The sequence below is a fragment of the Schistocerca serialis genome, chromosome 2, assembly GCF_023864345.2.
Source record: "Schistocerca serialis cubense isolate TAMUIC-IGC-003099 chromosome 2, iqSchSeri2.2, whole genome shotgun sequence".
Classification (NCBI taxonomy): domain Eukaryota; kingdom Metazoa; phylum Arthropoda; class Insecta; order Orthoptera; family Acrididae; genus Schistocerca; species Schistocerca serialis.
Window position 1 is genome coordinate 1,107,920,579 of NC_064639.1, and position 25,976 is coordinate 1,107,946,554.

Genomic DNA, 25,976 nt, shown 5'->3' on the forward strand with positions numbered 1-25,976 from the left:
CTGCGTCAGAACGGTTTGAAAGGGAATTGCTTTGGAATGTAAACAACTTAAATAAAAAAAGGATAATTATTTAATTGCAGAAATGATTGCACTAGGCTGTGAGCCATTATCTATCATAGGAAGGGCTGGATTTACAAGACTTAGAACAAACTTTACCTCACTATAAAAGTGCCAAGCTTTTGAAAAAAAATTGTTCCCAAAATAAAAGAAAAAATTGATATATGCATCTGTTTATGTAATAACGACAGTTTCTCGAATGTCATAGCTCACTGGCTATATCCTAAATTTCAGCTGGAACCTTTTCTAGGTTCTCACACTTGATAAATATAGCTTGGAAGCTTAATATTGTCACAGATCACTGGGACAGACAAAATCAAAATACATTTACCCATTCATAACAATGGCACTAACATTGTGGAAGGTGTTCGAGTGGCTGAGTATGTTTCTGCTAAATGTTCCATCCATTGCCTTCTGAGAGTTGTGAATGAATTAATGAAGGTCCAGCCTAAAGGTTTAGGAATGACCACTATAGTTAGATGTTTTGTAATGGATTTCAATCATTCTGTCTTAGCTCAAGAATAACTGTTGGCTATTCAAAATGAGGTAGATTTACTGAAGCATCAGTTGGTGCAAGATATCAGTATGAGGTGGAATTCCACATTTTACATGGCAGAGCACCTGTTGTGTTAAGCTTTTGATGTCCTTTGAAGAAATAAAATAAGTTCTTGTCTCTTCTGTACGTTCAAAGTAATACCACATGTTGTGGCATTAAATAAGTACCGTATTTACTCGAATCTAAGCCACACTTTTTTTCCGGTTTTTGTTATCTAAAAAACCGCTTGCGGCTTAGATTCAAGTGCAAAGGCGGAAGTTCTGAAAATGTGGGTAGGTGCCGCCACAACTAACTTCTGCCGTCGAATATATATAGCGCTACACAGGCATGCTTTGTAGGTACAAAGATAAATACTGGGGCCAAAGCCTCTGTGTCAGTAAATAAAAAATAAATAAATAAATAAAAATTGTGGAAGACGAGTTTTTTTTTTCTCCGCCCCGATTTACGACCACTGCATTTTCGTACATTATCCAACGAAGTAAATACAAATTCCGCATTGTTCATCTTCGAATGTAGCAGAATTTCAATGTACTACAAAAATCCGAATGGCAAGACTGACTGGGATGTCTGTCAATATGGCCAACTCTACGTTCTGAATTTTTTCCTACCTGTGAGAAGAGATGGTTGCTAATAGGAACCTGATGAATTGTGAATCACATGCAGTATTCTCTTCACCATAAGAATAATACGAATATAAACATTTTGCCATGTATTCTTTCGTGTTTGCTGCTATCTCATTTAAATCCTGTCTGCCTAATAAACTACGAAACTAGAGTGAGACAACAGCAAACGCGGAAGAATATACATATTATGTCACGTTTATATTTGTATTATTCTTATGCCTAATAGTGATACAGTCAGAAATGAAGCACGGCAATTGACTAGATTTTTAAATCTAAGATGACTAATTTCTGTGCAGAATTTGATGTACTAAAGAAGCGGCCGCACGGATTTTCAAACGGAGAAAAATTTTCGCCTAACTCTCGTTCAGAACATGTTCTATCTTACACAGTCTATTATTTGGTTCTTGTTGGTCATTATCAAAGAAAGCAGCAGTGTAAGTAACAACAAATAGCAGTCTCTTGCCATTGTTTCACTAATGAGACGATTCTCTTTTTTTAAAAATTGTAAGCGGCAGTAGTTGCACAAAAGCAAGCTATGCCACGAGCAGCGACAGGCTGTAAACATGCACTACCAGAATGTGACAAACAATGCACGACACAGTTCAGTAACGCATTTTCAGCTTAGAGTGACGTAAACATCTATAACAAAGAAATCGACACTTATCAGATCAAAGCAAAATAAGCAATCAATTCAAACCAGATGAAGCACGTGAAAAAGGAAGGATACCCGTATAAATACGGACGGAGTGCCTGACGCATAGCAACGGCTACCTGGTAAAGCTTAACTGCTAAGCTTACGACTCGAACCAAACTACTGTAGCTGTATCTTGATTCATTCGACCTAAATTGTGTCTCATACTATAATGGACCAACTTTGTTTCAATTTGGAGGTGCGGCCTAAAACTTTTCTCTCCCCTTTCATTTCGGGTCTCAAATTTCATGTGTGGCTTAGATTCGGAATTTTTTTTTTTTTTTTCTTTCTTTATTTCGAGTCTCACTTTTCAGGTGCGGCTTAATTCAAGTGCGGCTTAGATTCGAGTAAATACGGTATTTAGATAATGATGATACAGTGTACAAAACATCTACTTACCACACACAAGAAAATTGTAAAAGCTGAATTAGAAAGTTGTTTCAGCTCCTTAAATTAAGGTATAAATTACTTGATTTGCAAACTTGCTAGGTCAAAGACAGACCTACTTGGGGACCGTTGAAGCTGAAAGACGCTGATACGAGATACCACTTAAATTTGACGAAGCAGCTTCCATATCAAGAGCAGTTCATTTCCCATGTTTGTTAAAAAAATAAAGGAGACAAGACTGAATCAGCTGGGACTCACGAAGCTCATGGGAGGTTTTGGGACTGCTTTAGTGAGGTGGAAAATGAAAATAATAATAGTATGATAGTCTAAAACAAAAGCAATTGTGAGCAAGATTGATTATTATTTGAAGATAGTTCAAATCTGTTGCAATCAGCTAATGTAACACAGAACCTGAACTCGACAAGTTAAAGAATTTTCTCTAAGCTCCTTGTTTATGATGACAAGTGAAATCACTTATTACCTGTTAATTGCAGAGAAACTGGTGTTGATTCACCAGATTTTGCCTCTGGCTCAGTACGAGTATTAATTTATTATTCATCTTAACAAAAAGCAGTGTTTTGATTTGAAGATATAGTCGTTTTATTTGGGTTTCGAGTATCTTATATCTGAACTGAATATAGTTCATTTTATGAAATTTTCATAATTTATTGAAAATCAGGTTGTCTGCTGGATACTGACCTACCACCCGGTATACAGCCAGATAGTAAAACTGGGCCCGATACCAGCCAGTTCCTCGATATCCATTTCACCTATACTTGCAGTACAACTTATTTAAAAACACGCTACACAATTCAAAAAAGCAAGTATCACTTTTAGTGTACAGATTTTGATGATAAATAAAAATGGTTTACACACGGCCATGGTATCTGCCCTCTAACAAATGATCTAGCAGGATCAAGTAATCTGTGTGGCAGGTTGTATGCATATTTCATGTATCATATTTTAATGACACTACCTACCTTCACAATTAATGAAATGCCCCAGGCTATGCTGTGGGTTTTACCTTAAAACCCAACGTTTCATCCCCACAATGTCAGGTTTTAAGGTGAAACCCATTTGAACACTGCATAATATCCCGGAGCAGTTTATTAACTGTGAAATTTCTGGCCATGAAATGAAAGTATACATTTTACCATTACCTTTCTTATAAGTACTTTAACGCAATTCTAAAAGTGCTTTGCATACATCAATGCAGACAAAAAAAAAACTATACAATTACTAAAACAGTATCCCAGAACTAGATACCAGTTGCAGTGTAGAGACAACAAAAATTTGATTTTCAATACTTTGCATAGTTACTGATCAAATTTAAAATGCTGACATAATCTAGTCATTAAAATGCATAACCTTCTGTCAAAAATTTAACACAGTAAGACCAGTAATACAGTTAGAAACAGTCTGTCTTGAGGCAGCATAACTGACAACACGAAAATGAAAGAATTTAATTCATCCGGCATTTGAGAATGAGGGCATTTACCAACTTCTAACAAATATTACACATGATTTCAATACTTTATGAAGCTTTTTCTCACTGACACCCCCCCCCCCCCCCCAACCCACACCACAAAAAGATGAAAGGAAAATTTTTTATCGCTTACTACATTTTCACTGTTCATGTAAAAATTGCCACAACACACATTATATTTTATTATTTCTTTGCTGCTAGCTCTATTCACAACTTTTTACGCAGTATCTGCATATATCACTTAATGTACCTGCAAAATTGTATCACTGTATGACACACAGAGTTCAAGAGATATGATGCCATACCCACTGAAATGAGTGAAAACCTAGTTTTCACTTAAAATGGAGTGCAAATTACCCAGTTCATGTCCATTCACTGTTTCATACTTAGAGCACTTAGTGACTTACAACAGACTTTGTGCATAATTTCAAACCTTTCCTAAACTTTTTCTTGCTTACAAGGTTACAGACAAATGTTTGACACATAATTAATTTGTAAGGAAATCAGACATTTGAAGCTCTTTTATACATGGTAGTTTGATTCTTTAAAGAACTGGGGGTTTACTGTTGTGATATAAAACAGCTACTGAAATATGAAACAGTAATTAATGTAAATGTCTCTAGTGGCTAACTACAAGAGTGTACTTGCTAGCCTTTCTTCATGTTGTGTGATCATCTGTAATAAATATTCTGCTTTTAAATTTCTTTCTCAATTTTAATGAGAAGCCAGCAAAAAACTAACTGCCTACCTCCCACACTTCCCTCCAGTAATAAATTGGTAATCCCCTAACATCTCAGGGTGTGTCCTATCACCTGATCCCTTTTTTAGTCAAGCTTTGTCACCAATTTCTTTTTCTCTCAATTCCATTCGGTACCATCTACCCATCTAATCTCGAGCATTCTTCTGCAGCATCCAGTTTAACAAAGTTATTTTCTCTTCTTGTATGAATTGTTTATTGTCCACATTTCACTTCCATACAGGCTGTACTCCATACAAAATACTTCAGAAATAAAATCTATATTCAATGTTAACAAATTTCTCTTCTTCAGAAACACTTTTTGTACCATTGCCAGTCTACATTTTATACTCTCTCTACTTCAGCCACCATCAGTTATTTTACTGCCCACATATCAAAATTTGCCTACTACTTCTAGTGTCTCTTTTCCTCATGTAATTCCCTCAGCATTACCTCATTTAATTTGACTACATTCCATTACCCTCGTTTTGCTTTTGTTAATGTTTGTCTTATATCCCCCTTCCATTCAACTGCTCTTTCAAGTCCTTTGCTGCCTGAGAGAAGTAATGAATGAACAGATCGAATAATATTGAGGATAGGTAAAATCCTGTCTCATTCTCTTCTCGACCACTGCTTCCCTTTCATATCCTTTGATTTGTCTAACTGCAGTCCCATTTCTGTACAGGATGTATATAACCCTTCACTCAATGAATTTTCCCCTGCTACCTTCAGAATTTCAAAGAGTGTATTCCAGACCACATCGTCAAAAGCTTTCTACAAAGCAGGGTGTATTTGCGGACAGGGAAAAAATTCCCTGATTTCCCGGGGTGAAACACACTTCTCCGTGTTAAGTGGCAGCATACATTCCCTCTGAACTGAAAAACTTTCCAATCCTTTGAATGGCAAAGGCTTTATACACTGCTGTAGAACTTCCTGGCTCTTTAGGGAAAAAAAAAAAAAAAACTCAGCAAAGGAATATCACGTTTTGGAAAGATCTTTGCTGTGCAGCAATATGTATGCTGCATATTTTCGTACTACGAAAATATAAATACGAATTCCACCAAATTCAGCATCTTAATTTCCAAAGTGCTGGAAATCTGAAATCGAGGTTGTGATGCACTTTTGTCAGCCAATCATAGCTCACATCACGTTATCTAGCCGGCAAATGACAGCAGATATTAAGAGGATAGGACACGTAATCCAGCCAATAGCAACATCATTGTTAAGCAGCACAAACACACAAAGATGGTAGTATACCTACAAGAAAAGCTAAGCTCTGACATTTAATATTTTTCTTTTTTGCATGCGTTATTCTTTAAGATATATCAAACACAAATACGCCTCAAATTTTAAATGATGACCTAAATGTCTGGTCTTCTGGGGCCGAAATGTTTTTAAGTGGCTGGTGCTCAAAGTGTTAAATATCGAATAAGAGTAAAATGTTCTGTTATTTACGAAATTTATCGCACATTCTCACATGTAACATAATCCATTTTGCATAAAAGGAAATTTACTTTGAAAGTAACACTTCTCTAACTACCTGACCTGTTAGGAAGAGGTTGGTTTGGGCAGTTGCCACAAAGCACCAGAAGACAGGTGTTACTGTGCTTGTGTCGCATTTCTATTTGGAATTTTGTATGAAGTGGGGCATCATGTGACCATGAGCAGCAGTGCGGAATTTCCTTTGGAGGGGACATATGGAGTTCTTGTACTTACAAAAAGATAATTGTTTTATCATATCCTATCCAGATAAGAAGTGCAAAATTAGAAAGTACAATATTCATTTCAAAATTACAGCCCACAATTCCCAAATATTTTACCATGTGGTCATTTTAACATAGATTTTTTTCCCCCACATACTCCGCAATACTGTCATGCAGCATTTCAAATCAAGTTTACATCCAAACGCCACTGTTAGTAAGAAGGAATACAAATTTCCTTAAAATAGTAGTTTGTATACACCAGAACAAAAAAACAATAAGCTTTTCATGACTTTTCAAACTGTACAAAAATTAACAAGGTTACTTGTGAAACCACAAAATTGTATAACTGGCAGTTTATATTCCACTCCAGTAGTAAATATCAAGCCTTGTGGGAGAGTTGCAAGAATAAGATATGGTGTGCTGCCAGTCTATAATTTACTGAAGAATGGTGTTCTCTAAATCTGACATAAACAACGCAAATTAAGACATAACATCAAGCCTACAGGTGATACCAGACAAGTTTTGAAACAGGTCTTGTTATCAAAAAACATTATGTTTCATGGAAGGCAGATATGTAAAATTGTGCTAAGGTTTTCAGGGTCATTTTTGGATTAACATTACTGTGTTATCATATATTTGGTTCTTTATTAGGGCATAATGCCATACATGCCAGAAGATGGAAACGCATACTTGAAAATCAGCGAACACTTGAAATTAACAAAGTCGACTTTGTTTCAATTAAATTGACTGCCTCTGTGGAAAAGATCAATGAAAGCCAAATTTCTTTAGCAAACTGACAAAAATAACTTCATTGTTCTGCTAAGCAATTAATGCTTCATTGTCAATAGCATGGAAATAAAATCAGAAAACTGAAACTAATAACATATTTTAGTTTTCCGTAATTATGTGAATGTATTTTAATTCATCTGATAGCTCCTAGCCCCAGAAATCTATTTTGTTTTCATTTGACGCGAAAGCTGTAAACCAAGAGACAACAGCAAAATCTGAAACGTAAACGCAGGTCACATGGAGACTACTCCCCACTACAACTCTGTTCTGTGCATGAGCAAATCTGTCAGATTTCTTTCTGGGTAGCATCTGGCTGCTTGCAGCTACAGCTTCTACATCTAACAGCCTCACTTCAATAGCAAGAAGAGGGAGAAGATGATGCTCATATGCAACTTCCACTTGGCACATGGACACGAGCCCACCGGCAACTGCTCAAACAACCTAATTTAGACAGTTATGACAACGCTCATCGAAAGCCATTTGTTGTTACAAAGTATTGCATAGTCTTCATCCTGGAGCCTTTGATACAGTTTACTGTTGGCGGATGCTTGTGTGCACACTGTTTTGTTGTTGTAAATGGTGCATTTTCTTTGCAACTTTAGTGTTATATTGGTGATTTTCCCTCATTTATGTTTTATTGTTGCATTATTATTCTGCACTAGTGGGCTAAAGTAAAATTCTTTGTTTGAGTATCAATTCTCACCAGTCAAAATTATAAAAATTTAACTCGTAACCAATTAAAAATTACCAGAATTCTTAAAAGTTACCAGGTGTAGCTTTCTCCCAGATGAAAAAAATCCTGGGTTTTCCCCCGTTGTCCCAGGTTGTATATACCCTGCAAACCTACAAAATCTATAAACATCTGTTTGCCTTCCCTTAAACAACCACCCATGTCCTAGGGCCAGTGTAGCTTCAGACATTCCTACGTTGCTCCACAACCCAAAGTGATTTTCCCCGAGATTGGCTTCTATTAGTTTTTTTCCATTCTTCTATAAACAATTCATGTTAGTATTTTGCAATCATGACTTCGGTAGTATTAACACCTGTCAGGATCTGCTTTCTTTGGAATTGGAATTATTCCATTCTTCCTGAATTCTGAAGGCATTCATCTGTCACACATATCTTGCATACAAGGCGGAACAGATTTGTTATGGCTGGCTCTACCAAGGTTATCAATAGTCTTTAGGGAATGTCATCAACTCCAGGGTCTTGTTTTGAATTACGTCTTCCTGTATTCTGTTAAATTCTTCTCACAGTTTCGTATCTCCTATCTGATCATCTACATCCTCTTCTCTTCTATAATATTGCCTCCAAGTATATTTCCATTGCACAGTCCTATGCACTCCTTCCACATTTAAGCCTTCCCAATTTTGTTTAGTACTGGTTTTCAATCTATGCTCTTGATATTGATACCAATGTTTTCCTTTTCCCCAAATGTTTCTTTAATTTTTCAATAGGTGGCATCTATCTTTCCTCTAGTCATGCATAGGTCTATACCCTTATGTTTGTTTTGGAGGTATTCCTGCTTAGCCATCTTGCATTTTTTTTTTCCTGTCAATCCATTTTTTTCAGGCGCACTGTGATATCCAAGGATTTCTATTACCCCTTGTCTTTCTACCTGTTCAGTCCTCTGCTGCATTCACTATTTCATGTCTCAAAGTTACCCATTTGTCTTCTACCGAATTCGTTTTGCTTATTTCATTCAATCATTGGCTAATGCCTGGTCTCAAAACCTCAACAGCTTCTGATTCTTTCAGCTTGCCAATGTCCCGCCGCCACGATTTCCTACCTTTTGGCAGTTTCTTTACTTTAAATCTATGGATCACAACCAACAAACTGTTGTCAGAGTGCACATCTGCCCCCTGGAAATGCCTTACAGTCTAAAATGTGTAACTTTAAAATGAGGCTACCCACAACCGAAATGCTGCACACTGAATAATAAGTATTTTGCTAAGGTAGTTAAAGTCCTTTATTGGAATGTCACAAGTGGTTTTATATTCTTACAATGTAGCATCAGGTGATATTATCCTAGAAATCATTATAGTACACAGGAAGAACAGTTCAGCCAAGTACCATCATTCGTCATCAACAAAATAAAAATAAGTTTGCTGCCATGTTACCTTCCTGAGCAATCTATGGATAAGGTTGGTTTTTTGACCCAACCATTTTAACTTTGACTACTGCTTTACAGTGAGTTACTTATTTTCTATAGCTTTGACAACGAGCAAATAAAGGACTTTAATAGCCTGAGCAGAAGACTTTTTATTCAACACATTTAAAATCTGGTTCTAAAATCACTGTCTTACTACTGCAATCAATCTGAAACCTTGCAGTATCCCCAGCTCTCTTCCATTTATATAACCTTCTTTCACAATTTGTAGATCAAGTATTACCAATGATTAAATTCTGCTCTCTGCAGAATTCTACCGAATAGCTTCCTCTTTCATTCTTTTCCCCCAGTCTGTATTCACCTGCAGTTTAACTTCCTTTTCCTACTATTAAATTCCAGTCCCCCATCACAATTAAATTTTCCTCTCCCTTAACTATCTGAATAATTTCTTTTAGCTCATCACACTTTTTTTCCCAAGTTGTTCTTCAGCTGCAGAGTTAGTTTTCATATAAACTTTTACTATCTGGTGGGTGTTTGCTTTGTGTATATCTTGGCCAAGATAACGTGCTCACTATGCTACTCATAGTAGCTTACCCGCATTCCTATTTTCTTATTTATCATTAAACCTACTCCTGCATTACTCCTGTCTGATTTCGTATTTACAATACTACACTCACCTGAACATCCTGTCACCGAACTTCACTACTCCCAACTATATCTAACTTCAACCTATCCATTTCCCTTTTTAAATTTTCTAATCTACCTGCCCAATTAAGGGATGTAACATTCCACACTCCCACCCATAGAATGTCAGGTTTGTTTCTCTTGATGACGACAGCCTCCGCAGTGGTCCCTGCTTGGAGATCCAAATGGGGGATTATTTTACCTCCAGAATATTTTATCCAAGAGGATGCCATATCATTTAACCATAAAGCAGAGCTGAATGCTCTAAGGAAAAGTAATGTCTGCAGTTTCCTCCCGATTTCAGATGTTCGCAGTAAGGCCATGCTGGTTGATCCTGGTGCGAAAATTCAGGAAGGCGTAGCAGGCTGCGATCGTGAAAGAGTAAAAAAAGATTATGTCATTGTAATAGATGGTTCGAACAATGTAGCCTGCAATGAAGGTTTTGATGTTACACGATCACTCAAGGAGAAGTTTAGCAGCATTTGTGTTGTACATACGAGTAATTTTCAAAGAGGGTTGTTTACCAGACACGGCATGCACCTTAACAGATCAGGTAAACAAACCTAGATACTCTTTTAAATGCAGCAATCATGAAAGAAAACAACAAAATATCTCCTCGCTCTGAACCTATTCCCCTTAAATGGCTCCAGGTATCCTATCAGACTAATTTTCAAGCTCAGAATTTCTGTGAAACAGTTAACAATGAGCCTACTGTTTCTGAGTCCACAAATACTTTTTTAGGCAAAAGCAGCCGCTTTCTGCAAATACCAAAGCTATGACAATTTTCACCATAATATAGGAGGACTTATGAACAAAGTTAATGAAATTTCTGTTCTTTTAGATGACCAACAAGAGATAAAGGATGCCGATGTTTTATGCTTTAGTGAACACAACATGAGAAATGTTGAAATGTTACAGCTCAGTGGTTACTGTCTAGCAACACATTACTGTAGATCTATCATGAAGAATGGTGGAGTAGTAATTTACTTAAAAAATAACGTATCATATAGCACATTGAATTTAAAGAGTGACTGTATTGAACAAGATATTGACATATGTAGCGTAGAAACTACTGTAAGTGGCCGTACAGTTGTAGTGTTAGCACTGAACAGAGCTCCCTCAGGGAACATAAATGTGTTCCTGACGCAGTTAGATACTGTCTTATTGCAAGTGTACTAAAAATTCAATGATCTAATAATTACAGGTGATTTCAATGTAGATTTCCTAAATGAAAGCAATGGTAAAGCAGATCTAGAACATCTAGTAGATTCTTAAAATCTGACGACAGTAGTAAATTTTCCAACTAGAGTTACCGAGAACTGTCAAAGTCTGATGGACAACATATTTATAGATAAGTCAAAAGTCAACAGTATCAGTGTTCGTCCAATTCTTGGCCTTTCTGATCAAGGTACTCAACTGCTTACTCTCACTGACATCAATCTGAGCAACAGTTCTGAAAATTCTTGGAAATCTTTTAGGATAATAAATGATGAAACCCTCCAAATGTCAACACTAGCCCGCAAGAGATAGACTGGAGTCCAGTTTTCAATGAAACAGATGTGAAAAAAAAGTATAATCCATTGCTGAATGAATTTCTATCTTTGAAGCCAAATTTCCCAAAAAAATAATTAGAAACAGTCTAGTAAGCACTGTTCAATAATTCATGGATCACTGTAGGAATAAAAAAATCCTGAGTAACAAAGAGGAGTTGTATTATTCCCTCAGAACTTGTAATGATCCAAAGAAATGTCAGCACTACAACCTTTATTGTAGCATCCTAAAGAAGGTGATAAGTCATAAAATATGTGCATTAAGTCTGAAATTGAGAAGTCTGACAACAAAATAAAATCAATTTGGAATGTAATAAAGCAGGAAACTGGCAAAAAAAGGGGGGGGGGGGTGGGGGGCAGCAGACCCACTGAAATTAAACAAGGTACCAATATTGTAAAGAAACCTGAAATGGTTGCAGAAATCTTCAACAGGCACTTTTTGTCAGCAACAGAGAAGACAGGCTGTAAAGGTTCTGTGGATGAGTCATTGGCTCTTCTACAGAAAGCAACCAGTAATAGACCCCCACAATTATCCTTACCTCATGTAACAGTAAGAGAGACTGAAAGAATTATTACCTCATTAAAAAACAAAAAGTCTGTTGGTGTGAAAAATATTTCCTGTAAAATAGTGAAATATTGCTAAGTCCAGTCTTATACATCTCTGCAAGAAGGAAAAGTCCCCGACAGGCTAAAAATAGCTGTAGTGATATCACTCTTTAAAATAGGTGAGAAAAACAATGTTACAAACTATCACCCAACCTCACTCTTAACCATCTTTTCAAAAATTCTTGATAAACTCATACACAGGTTGATTGTCAATCATCTTAGCTTCCACAATATCCTAAACAAGAGTCAGTTTGGATTTCGTGCTGGTCTTTCTACAGAACGAGCTGTATGCTGTTTCACCAATCAAGTTCTGGAAGCCATGAACAAAAACATTTCTTCGGTAGGTATTTTTTGTGACCTCTCAAAAGCCTTTGATTGTGTAAACCATCTAATCCTTTTGAAAAAGTCAGAATATTATGGTTTGGGTGGTACCGTTGGTTCATTGCTCCAATCATACCTAAGAGCCCGAAAGCACACTGTAATGCTGAATGGCTCATCCAGAGAATCTGCCTCATCTGAGTGGGGCTCAGTAAGTTGTGGTGTGCCACAAGGCTCTGTTTTGGGTCTACTGCTTTTTCTCATCTTCATTTATGATGTCCAACTTTGTTCTGACACAAACAGTAAATTTACTCTTTCGCAGATGACACTACAATTCTAACTGACTATTTCACAGACAACAATCTTGAACAAACTACGAATAAAGTTCTCAATTATATTGTGAACTGGTTTTCTTCAAATGGTATCTCACTCAATACAGATCAAACCCTTTATATGAGATTCCATACTCCAGAAAGAAATCTGGAAGAAATTAAGTGCAGAGATCAAGAAATACAAAAAGCTGAGGTTACAAAATTCCTGGGTACTTATATAGACAGCAAACATAACTGATTGGTACATATTCTTCATCTTTATAAAACACTTAGCAATATTTGCACTATGCGTAATTGCTTCAGTGGCTGAAGTAGACATCATTAAGGCTTTGTATTTGGCTATTTTCATTCATTAATGTCATATGCTATTATATTCTGGGGAACCAATCTCTCGCAAAGAAAATTTTCACTGCACAAAAAAAAGGCGTTAGAATAATGAGTGGTGTTCATCACAGGCACTCTTGCAGGCCCTTGTCTCGAAAGATGGGGATCCTTACCACCTCCTCACAATATATCTTTTCCTTGTTGACCTTTGTCTGTAAAATCCCTTCTATCAACAAAGATAACAGCCAATTTCATGACTATAACACAAGAACCAATAACAGTCTGCACATTGAACTGAAAAGCCTCACAATGGTTCAAAAAGGAGCTTATTACTCCAGCATTAAGCTGTTTCATGATCTCCCACCACACATCAAATGTCTTCACAAAAGATTGCCAGCATTCAAACAAACTCTCAAGGGGTACCTGATAGAGAAATTTTTTTATACAGTTGATGAATATGTGAAGGAAAATGTATATAATCACTAAATTTGTATGTGTTGTAAACTTAGTATATAATTATGAATATAATAGAGGGAAACATTCCACGTGGGAAAAATACAGGGTGATTCAAAAAGAATACCACAACTTTAGGAATTTAAAACTCTGCAGCGACAAAAGGCAGAGCTAAGCACTATCTGTCGGCGAATTAAGGGAGCTATAAAGTTTCATTTAGTTGTACATTTGTTCGCCATTTCAGCCAATAAAGTTTTTGGTCCCTTTTTCTTCGAAGGTGCTACTGTAACTGGACTACAGTATCTGGAGATGTTAGAGAATTGGCTGTTCCCTCAGCTCGAACAAGAAACACAACAATTCATATTTCAGCAGGATGGAGCGCCACCACATTGGCACTTATCTGTCCGTAACTACCTGAACGTCGACTACCCGAGGCGATGGATCGGCCGCCAGGCAGCCCGTGATGGAGCACTTCATCACTGGCCTCCAAGAAGCCCTGATCTTACCCCCTGTGATTTTTTCTTATGGGGGTATGTTAAAGATATGGTGTTTCGGCCACCTCTCCCAGCCACCATTGATGATTTGAAACGAGAAATAACAGCAGCTATCCAAACTGTTACGCCTGATATGCTACAGAGAGTGTGGAACGAGTTGGAGTATCGGGTTGATATTGCTCGTGTCTCTGGAGGGGGCCATATTGAACATCTCTGAACTTGTTTTTGAGTGAAAAAAAAACCTTTTTAAACACTCTTTGTAATGATGTATAACAGAAGGTTATATTATGTTTCTTTCATTAAATACACATTTTTAAGGTTGTGGTATTCTTTTTGAATCACCCTGTATATCTAAAAACAAAGATGATGTGACTTACCAAACGAAAGTGCTGGCAGATCGATACACACACAAACACAAACATACACACAAAATTCAAGCTAGCGCAACAAACAGTTGCTTCATCAGGAAAGAGAGAAGAAGAGGGAAAGACGAAAGGATGTGGGTTTTAAGGGAGAGGGTAAGGAGTCATTCCAATCCCGGGAGCGGAAAGACTTACCGTAGGGGGAAAAAAGGACAGGTATACACTCGCGCGCACACACACACACACACACACACACACACACACACACACACACACACACACACACACATATCCATCCACACATACACAGACACAAGCCAAAGCTTGTGTCTGTATGTGCGGATGGATGTGTGCGCGCGAGCGTGCGCGAGTGTATACCTGTCCTTTTTCAGTAGACACACATACATTTATGATACAGTCACAACCGAATCCCAAAGTAGAGTAATTCGCACAGATCAGATCCCTGCACCTGGCTTGTCTGATCGCCTGGAAGTCAAATGCACAAATTCGTTCAGCAGCTGCTGGGCACAACAATATAAAAGTGCAAACAATCAATTGTTTCACTGATCCTCTGCTGCCCAAAATAATGGACTTTTTAACTATTCTCTGACCTCCGGCATCTTCACAACAGCCTGGAAGCAGGGTTTCACAAAACCATTACCCAAATTGGAATCTGCCAAAGAACCCTCTGACTAAAGGCCCATTTGCCTTTAACTAGCATTATCTAAAGCTCTAGAAGACATAGCTCATTATAAGCTTCCTAATTATGTAATGCATAACATTAATGGAAAAGCCTAAATGGAGCAATGCATAAAATAAGGGAGAGGCAACCACTCACCTATACCTGATTGATGTATGGAGCACAGAAACACATAACAAACAGTATTCACACTAGCTTTTGAGCACTAGATCTTTTTCTAGCAATACTACACACATTCACACACAGACACCCGAACGCACACTCCTGTGACCACGACACGAGTCTCTCAATGAACTAAGCAAACTTTATAGCATTTTGTCTTCACTGCTAATTTATTTATTTACTGCTTATTTAACCTGACCAGATTAGGGTTTTGAAGGCTCTCTCTTACACTGATTAGGAACAACACATAACACAAAATATTATGTAATGATCACAATAATAATAATTTACATTAATAATAATAATAGAGGGCATTCATTCATAGAACAGCACCGGCAAACTGCCAAAACCATCAGGCAGATTAAACGTCAGTACACTCAGGACCAATTGATTCAATTTGATGAAGATTTTAAGAAGAATAACACTAGAAATTTTTACCAAACTTTCAAGCGAAACCTTAGAAGCTATGCCCCACCCAGCTTACACTTCAGAGGACCACATGGAAACATAGCCTATAATGACAAAGACAACTGCTGCATATTGGCCAAATATTTTGAGAATCTCCTCAACTGAGTCCCCTAAAACCTTCTTTATCTATCAAGACAGTTCCAGAAACCAAACTCTCATCCTCCAACAGAAGGTCCCTGAAGAATAATGAAGCACCAGGAGAAGACACTATAGTTGCAGAGCTGTGGAAGCAGGCTGGAGACAAAGCAATCAGCAAGTTGACCGAGGTCCTATGGAACATTTGGGATTGTGAGAAGTTACCAGATGACTGGACATCATCTCTGATCCACCCCTTACACAAGAAGGGTGATTTGACTGACATCAACAATTATGGAGGGATCTCATTGATACCAGTCAACTATAAGGTATTATCTAATGCATTATTGAACAGAGCCAAACCTCAATTGGACCCAAAACACTGAGGTTATCAGGGTGGTTTTAGAAAAGGACGTTCTTGTGCTGCAGATCCTTAACTTGAAGTCAGTATTACGTCAAATTAAACTAGCAAATAAACAATACATAGTTACTTTTGTTGACTTCAAGAAAGCATATGATTCAATCGACAGACATACTCTTATGAGAATTTTGCAGGAAATGGGCCTGGACCAGAAAACCCACAGCCTTATCCGAAAGATCCTAAGTAACACTAGCTCACAAGTAAAGTTCAAGGGAACAATTTCAGAAAGCTTTGAGAAAAGGACAGGAGTTAGACAGAGAGATGGACTCTCGTCTCTTCTCTTCAACTGCCCACTGGACAAGGTGATCAGAGAGTGGCGAAAAGAAATGAAAGTACAAAATACACCGAGCTGTATTTACCTGGGACACAGACGGAAGGGACTAGTAGTCAACTGTTCAGCTTTCACAGATGATCTGGCACTTATAGCAAGCTTGGTGGAAGTAGCAGTAAAGCAGCTCAATATGCTCAAACTACATGCTGCCAGGGTAGGACTTAATTGTCACTAGAAAAGACAAAATACCTCTCCAACATCAATGATACTCCCAGTGAACTACAGCTGGAACAAGGTCAAATTGAGATAGCTGACAGATTCAAGTATCTAGGAGAAATTTTGGAACCTAATCTATCAGAAGGAACAGCACTAACAACTCAGATTATTAAGTTACAATTAGCATATCGATTAACCAAGAATGTCTATAATAAGAAATGCCTATTTCACAATTCCAAACTGAAACACTACCAAACAGTTATCTGTCCTGAAGCCCTATGTGCCCCAGAATGCTTGAATCTGAACATGAAAGGCTTGAAAGATTCAGGAGAGGAAGACCCTGTGAAAAATTCTGGGACCGATCAAAACAGATGGTGAGTATAGAAGACAAACATACCGAGAGAATCGCAGATGCAGCCAGGAAGAGGTGTGTGTCTTTCTATGGACATATCACAAGGATGGACCAAACAAGACTGACCAACCGACTTTTCCAACTGCTGGAAGAGCAGGAAGACAGTGACACCCTGGCTGATAGAAGTCAAGAAAGACATCCAGGAACTGAACATAACTGAAAGTGACATTAGAAACCGAGCACTTCTCAGAAGGATACTAAAAGAAAAGAGGTTTCAGGACAGATCACCCCTAAAAAGACCAGCACCCTTTGGACAAAGGAGAAACATAGCCACAGAATGCAGAATTACTGGTCAAACATCAAGTCCCTCTCCAGGCTGAAAAGTTGAATATTGTGGTCCTTAGCTAGCCCATTCCAAAGAAGAAGAAGAAGAAGAAGAAGAAGAAGACATTAAGAATGATGATCGTTGGTTTGTTACATTTGAAGCCATGTTTAGCACTATCAGAAGTGGAAGGATAATGAAAGTGGAGAAGAATGAAATGAAAGTAACAAGAACAGAATATCAATAGAGAACTCTGTAGATAAGGGGACAGAAAAGTGATGAAGGGAGAGAGACGGTTGATATGAATAAGCTGCAAGTAAGTATCTATCAGAGACAGCTATTGCGACAGAAGGTGGAACATTATCTATCTTTCGATGTCTGAAAGAATTTTAATTTCTCTGATATTTTGAGGAAAATTTTACCAGAGTTGGATTCCTGATGCAGTGTTTTTTAAGAGATCATGGCTGTTATGTACTGGTACAGAGAGGATTTTACTTAGTTGAGAATGAGTATTTATGTTCTGCTGCTCAAATAGTAGGGGTTGAAGGCAAATAAGAGAGTGTCAATGATTGAGAAGACAATACAGCAAACACAGGGTATGATGATCTCTATGCTTATTGGCATGTAGTCGTGATAATTGTTTGTAGGAAGAACTGATATGGTCGAAACAGCATGCGTCACAAATTTATCATACACAAGCATTCATCATCAGTGCAAGCCGCCACGAGCTCTTACAAAAGTCCTTGGAGAACAGTATCGCCATAATCAAGACTGGCGAGTATCAGTAACTTTGCAAGTTAAGAAACAGTTCAAGAGAAAATAATTTTTGGTATTTCTATAGCGAACAGAGTGAGTCTGACACTTTCTTACAGACTCCAGTTGTGTGTTCAGTCCGGTATAAGTGATGGTCCAGAATTCTCAAAGTTCTTTGAAGAAAAAGAAACTATTATTTCTGTGCCATTTAAAATTATGGGTGGAACAGATTCTCTGAACTAGGGGGTAATAAATCTTTTGTGAATGACTAAGGCTTCATATGTTTTATACAGGTTAAGTTGCACCAGCTATGATAAAGAAAGAAAGACTGCATTTACATGGCTGTGAATAGGTTTGTTGGTCTTGCACTTGCACATATATATTTGCAACGGGAGAGAACTACTGATACACCCTTAACATAATATTGAGAAAAGTAATAAGCCTAATATTTTTGTTTATAACTACTGACATCGTTGGTCCTCAGTTACTACTTCATATATCAAAGTCTGTAGCAGTTGCATGATTAATGTGAAACAAAATATCTATTGCAACTTAAGTGTTTGCTGTACAGTTAATGAACAATTGTTGTAGCCATTTTTATTGTCTGTGGCACTAGAACAGTACCTGTGATCCTGGAGTTTTGCAACAATGATGAAATTAAAGTTGAAGTACTGGATAATAGACAGGGTACCAGTTTCGATAGCACGGAAATGGGAAATCTCATTTTAGACAATGAAAAATATTCACAAATTTAAATTACGATAGTAATAAAATTATAAAAGTGCACTCCCATAACACAATCTCACCTATATTTAGACATTTATCTAAAATAAAACTTCATATGTCCATATTAGTTTGTGAGACTGTTGTCCTTCAGATTGACTGCTGTACTAATAACCCAAGATCACAGATTATTCATTGCAGTTCACAACATGGCAAAAGATGATAGAAGAAAGTATTTTAATATTATGAATCAATACAGCATAGAAAATTATCACCAAATGAAGACAAAAGGTATTCTGCATAGAGAGAAATAAAACTTCTGTTTGTAATTTGAGAATTGCCGATTTTTAGATGACTTCAATATTAAAATCAACAATGACTGCACCAAAAATAAATAAAATTTGTATTCTAAAATATCTGTAGTTGCCAATCAAACAAACTGTAGTTCATAGAGTAAAGCGATTTTTCAAAGTGCTGTGCAGTGATTAAAAAATCCAGTCTCCTGTACTTATTAACCATGCATAAAAATTTAAATAGCCACATGTACAACACACATACTAAAACAATGTTAATAGGTAAAATGAAACCATAAACATACCATTTCATCGGATACTGCAGAAAATCCTACTTTATCCCTCTGTTCCCAGCATTTGTAGACCCATGTATCAGACATGATTGGGACCCTGAAAGTTACAGCATAACGATACTTCTCTCCTCCACAATTATTAGCTATTAGGTGTGTCACTTTAGCAACCATATCTTTTCTTATGCTTCCTCCCATATTGTGAATTAATGTTATCATTCTGTTCTGAAAACAAATATGGACAAGTAATTATTTTCTTGTATGCACTCTACTGAACTTTACACAAATTATTATACAGATGAACAATTCCAATTATTCAATACAAGTATGACAGGTGTTTTAAATCATCTATACATAGAAGTACATAGCTCACTGCAAAACCAGAAAGTACCAAGCAAAACTGGAAAGTACCTAGCAAAACTGGAAAGTACCTAGCATATTATTTTATAAATTTTACGATAATAGTTTAAGAATAAAGCATATCAGAGACAAGTTAGTCTGACTGACCTTAACATTTAAGGAAGTTTCCTTTGAAACAAGACAGTGACAAAGGTAATTATTGTGCCATACACATACGCCAACTATACTATCCATACAATGATGGATAGTGACCTGAAGACTAGAGAATGAATTTTCATTTATCATCAAAACACAAAATATGTACGACAAATATTTCATTACTAAAAATTTAATAAAAAACCATTTTTACTGAAATTAACTTGTGAATCACACCACAACCTACTTTATTATCTCAGTAAGAACTTAAATGTACCAGGAACACGACAAACCATAACAGTCTGCACAGAAAATTGCTAAGTTCCCTATCAGGAATTCTCAGCAGCTACATCACAAAATGCGACAGCACTTTTGCCCAGTTAACGCAGATCTTGGTTTATAACAGCAAGGTGATATCACACAAGAGAGATGTACATCAGAAATTAATACCAATTAAACATTAAACACAGAAACATAGGATGTCGACAGTAATCACGAAATACATATTGATATGACTGCAGCATTACATCAAGTCTCAAGAAAGTGTTAACATCGCTGTGCAGTACTTCATGGTCAAAGTGCCTAGTTGTTATTCGGTGACTCAAGAGTTCGGTTCCCCCATCTGGCAAATTTTTTTTTGTCCCCATTGTGGTAGTTTCCAATGGCCTTTCTGTGGTGACTTCTCTTGTCTTGAGTTCATCACTGGTGCATATTATTTACTGTCTTTTTGTAGTATGAACTTGCAAAAACTATATCAAAAAACTAATAAAATTTTAAACAAAATGCATCCAAGTTATTTTAAGGGCATTTGTTCTATAGGATTGAGAGAATATCATTATTTTTAGGAATGAGTGACTTTAAATCAATGCAACTTCTAGCAAACATTACCTTTTACAATTTCAGAAGTAGAAGCGAGTTATCAATCTACTAATTGTTCAAGAAGAAACTAGTACTGATACTTTTTTTTCCAAATTATATACTCAAATGTAAGCACCAAGCTCAACAGAAAACCATTTGCCCTTTTATTTGGAAACACTAACACTTATTATCACTCTCAATTTCGAAAACAGTCAGGTCCAAATTAAGTTGCCGAATAGAAAGTTTTGTTTGCGTGCATAAAACTATTCACAGAACTAGCAGCAGAATGAGAAAGCACATGCAGCAGAAATAATCATTAACATAACATTGTGTAAGAGAGAATGAATGTTTAATGATGAATGCATAAATTGGTCTCTAAATAAAATTACAAATGTGTTGGGGAAACTAATTTCAACTATCAATGTAACGGATCTGAGTAAGACACTTGAGTTTGTCAGATGATATTTACTAAAATCTGACAATGGAAAATCTAGGATGGAATGTAACAATATTAGGAAAAGGAAAGTTGCAACTTACCATATAGGGGAGATGCTGAGTCGCAGCTAGGCACAACAAAAAGACCGTCACAAATACAGCTTTTAAGGCCTTCATCAACAATAGACGACAGACGCACTTTGTGTGTGCAGCTGCTGCTTGCAGTGTGGTTTCAGTTGCCTTAGACTGCAGTTTGTGCGTGCGCACGCGTGCGCGTTGTTGTTGTTGTTGTTGTTGTTGTTGTTGGCTTTATTTGTGGTAAGTCTTTTTGTTGTGCCTACCTGCGACTCAGCATCTCCACTATATGGTGAGTAACAACTTTCCTTTTCATAATATTGTTTATTAAAATCTGGATGGGTGTGTATATGCTCTGAAAGAGGTAAGTGGATATGAAGTTGTATGATTTTCCAATTTACAAGACAGGTTTAGATTTTGATTTTTCAATGGAAATATGGTTCTTTTCTCCCTAATTTTCAATGGCAAAGAGCTCAGCAATTTCGGTGGTCTGTAGATATGAAACTACAGATGCCATATGACAATGCACTTTCTTTGCCTTACTACTATTAGAATTTAATTTGATGAGGTGGTTACGTTTTGATCTGAGCTTGTTTTTAATTTACCCAAATGATACTATCATTACTTGAAATGATTTTGAATATACAGGAAGGTGTCTATTATGGGAGAGTTTGCCAATGTGGTACTAGATTCTGACTAAATTACATGCTCAGCTCTGTTGGAACGTTACCTGAACGTTTTTTTCGCAGTGCCTGAGGAATAGGGCAGTTAAAAGTAAGATCGTTATGGAGCTGGACATTGTTAGAAATCCCGGAGCTTAAAAGTACTGATTTCCAAGTTTTTTGAATGTATGTGCCCTTGTACGTCTTTAATTTCCAAAGTTTAGTAGTTACTGTAACAATAATTATATGACTATATTCTTCACAACATAGTCTTTTATTTATGAAATGTTAACCCAGATGAAGTAATAACCTCATTTTGGTTATGTGGTTATCTGGAGTGGTCTACTCGAGAGCAGTAACAACAGAAAATGCCATAAACAGTTCCTGGGAAACTAGATTCTTCCCATGTAACTTGCATTTACTTAGAGGCAATGACTTTCGAATACGCCAAAAGTCTGAAATATAAAATGCACCAATGGAGTAAATGTGGTCTCAATGGTATCCAAGCAGCTACCAAAATCATCAAGCCACATCAAGAGGCACCAGCTCTATTAAAATGAGGCACAGTCTGAATCTGTGAGGTAGCTATCATCATCTCCACAACCTCTTCAGTTCCCACGTGTCATATACGACACTGGTGAGTTTTATCTCCATACAGAACCCACGTAATGCGACAGGTAGACATGCCAATATTCCAATATTTTGCTTATCTTCTTCAAGGTGCCACTACCTACTGCCACAAGTTTCAGCATGCTGTGTTGTCAATTAAATGTAATATAAATATTACTAGGATAAACACACTGCTGGTGCCCTGAGGTTAAAAGTAATGTTTGAAACAGTTCAAAGAGAAGAAACCTCCAGCAGAATCAAAGGACACAGTAGTGAAGGTTTTGTTTTTGAAAACGAAAAAGAGAAAAATACAGGACAAATAATCTTCCAGTCATTCAGAGTCTGATCCAAATTTGAGGACAAGGCTTCAGATGCACCGTCTGAGGAAGAACATTGAATGCTTATTCTGCAGTTGTCATTTCTCTGCAGACTAACATACAAAAATGGGCACACTACATAGAACACTCTCCTTGCATTCCTGAAGAAAACTTGAAAAAGAACTTTTGTAAAGCCCTGGTCGCACTTCTTTTTCACAATAATCCCAGACAATGTTTGAGAGACAATGTGGAAGAGAATATTATATCAGTCTGTATTATTAGTTTTCTCCAACAGTTTGCCATTAGGACATTCAAATTCATTTGTTTGTGCTTTTCCCAAATTTACATGTCTTAAGTGTTAAACAGCATGTATTTTACAAATAAAATTTGAAGTACAATGATTTCATGCAGATTTCCAAATCCCAAATATACAGTTATATCAAATGTTGTAATATGAAGTGGAGTAATGTGAGGCGACAAAAGTTCGCAACAGGACTGAGGCTAGCGTGAGGCCCACCACAATTGGTATCAATTACCTGATCATCCGACGAAGCATGGAGACGATCAGCTTCTAGGAATATATCTGTCTGTCCACTAGACTCTCCTACACATCCAAACGTTTTTCAGCTGTGTGTGGACCTAGTTTCAGTCAGTTTAAGATCATGTGACACTTCATTTTGCCCCAAACTTCCAATGGGATTCCAGACTGGCACTTGAGCAAGCCAGTCAAATCATGCTATGTCACCCTACTGCAAGAACCACTGCTGAATGGTTCAACTCATGTGAACCAGTGAGTGATCATATGAAACTGCATCACTCCCTGGGGATAGAGCATCTCCACACTTGGCACAATAGTAGGTTTCATGATGTTCATCACACTGAGCCACAGTGAGATGACCATAAAGTTAATGAAGTGTCCCTACCTTACCTGATGACATTTGCCCCCAGCATGAGGCTGTGATGCAGCCAACACACGAATGCTATGCCACATACTGTCGGTTGTAAAATGCTCCCAGTAGTCTGTAGACCATCACTGGACTCTCATTCGAAGATCTAAATACTGATTCATCTGAAGAGATGATATGGTGCCAGTAACAGTATACATTAAATTTAGTGAAGGCATGCCTATTTTTTGAGTATCAGAGAGGACTTCTGTATTAGCAGCTCTATGGGCTCAGAGCATCCCATTAGCAGCTGTGAACAGTTTGCAAAACTCCAACAAAACCGGTCTCATTCTTCAGTCAGATGGTGTTTAAAAACGTACATTCCATATCAGTGTCAACTAATACATTGTCTTTCTGAGGTATTGACACCTTCCTACTCCCAACCCTTGAAGCCAGCCAATTACCCTTGCCGTGCTCCACGACTTCATCCAGTTCTAGGCACACAACTTTGAAGACCAGACCTGGCTGCTGCTCCATGCACACTGAAACCATCATACTGGATGAGCGACAGTAAGCTGTCTCTTGTGGCCTGCATATCCTGTGACACCCTAGCAGCACGACTGTCATATACCCTTCTGTGGCGCAGCATGCTATCATCTTTGACATACCTCGGCTATATCTGTGTTATGCTTACAACACATTAAGAAACAATACAATGCAAAAAAATTGAGGGCACGTGAATCCTTATCTCTTCACAAAAATTCCGGGACCTAAAATGCTGCCACACAGTTACCATGTAACTGTACAGACTTGCTCCTTTCCCCTCCCCCCCCCCCCCCCCAAGGTAGAAGCACCTCTGTGTTACAAACAGATAAAATTGAATGTTATAACATATATACAAAACAATATGCAGTCCTTATAGAATTATATTCAATCACAGAAAATCCAGAAGATCTTTAAATAAAAGTCTTAAAATAACAAGGGAACAAATACACTGCTACAAGTGTATTGCATGTGGCGCTGCCACCTTTGGCAGTGTGTGTTGCATTAGCACTGGTGCAAGCTACACATAACGAAGGGTATCCAACACTGTAATGACATGTGCAAAGTTTTCTTGTCAGTCCACTTGAATTTGACATTCATAACCATTTTTACAAAGGAAACCCAACAGATTCTAATGCATTAATGCTGCAGGCAAGGAAGCCAAAATGCTATGGATGCACTCCAGTGCATATTCAACTGTAGGTTCAGTAGAAGCATTTTGTGCCCCTTGTACTGAGATTTTCCGGAAGAGAACGAATCACAGATTTCAGGAGTCAAAACTTTTCATTATAAAACACAGTAGCTTCAATCCATGTACCATACCTCATTCGGACAGACTCAGGTGGCAATGCTAAATTCAGTAGCAATTCTCTATAGGATGACACATTATGTAGCTACAGCACACTTCTTCGGCAGGGACGACAGGTGATGTGGATTAAATGCAAATGGAATACATGTAGGGTAGTTGCCGCTATCAGCATGCAGACTGCGGCATCCAAATACATAATAAGAACATTTTGTTCTTGAATTCAGCGAAACCATAGTACTTTAGACTGTCACTCACAAATCATTCCACTTCTGAATGATTTGACTTGGCAGCAAGTCAACAGTGGCTTTGCGGGTTCTTCATCATCAAGTTTGCCAACAATGAAATTGCCAAAGAAAAATTTACATACACCATGTGATCAAAAGTATCCGACACCCTCAAAAACGTACGTTTTTCATATCAGGTGCATTGTGCTGCCACCTACTGCCAGGTACTCCATATCAGTGACCTCAGTAGTCATTAGACATCGTGAGAGAGCAGAACGGGGAGCTCCGCGGAACTCATGGACTTCGAACGTCGTCAGGTGGCTGGGTATCACTTGTGTAATACGTCTGTATGTGAGATTTCCACACTCTTAAACAGCCCTATGTCCACTGTTTCCCATGTGATAGTGAAGCAGGAACGTGAAGGGACACATACAGCACAAAAGTGTACAGGCCAACCTTGTCTGCTGACTGACAGACACTGCCAACAGTTGAAGACGGTCGTAATGTGTAATAGGCAGCCATCTATCCAGACCATCACTCAGAAATTCCAAACTGCATCAGGATCCACTGCAAGTACTATGACAGTTATGCGGGAGGTGAGAAAACTTGGATTTCGTGGTCAAGCGGCTGTTCATAAGTCACACATCACGCCAGTAAATGCCAAATGACACCTCGCTTGGTGTAAGGAGTGTAAACATTGGACGACTGAACAGTAGAAAAATGTTGTGTGGAGTAGCGAACCACTGCACACAATGTGGC

General features: G+C 37.6%; 1 protein-coding gene across 5 annotated transcripts in view; it reads right to left on the reverse strand.

Moving 5' to 3' along the window:
- LOC126458564 (protein ECT2) overlaps positions 1-25,976 on the reverse strand; it is a 229,105-nt gene that overhangs the window by 121,638 nt on the left and 81,491 nt on the right. For all 5 annotated transcript variants that reach the window (XM_050095689.1, XM_050095688.1, XM_050095687.1 and 2 more), the window contains exon 5: positions 19,323-19,532. In XM_050095689.1, the coding sequence (XP_049951646.1) occupies positions 19,323-19,532 (210 nt within the window). The remainder of the gene's footprint in view (positions 1-19,322; positions 19,533-25,976) is intronic.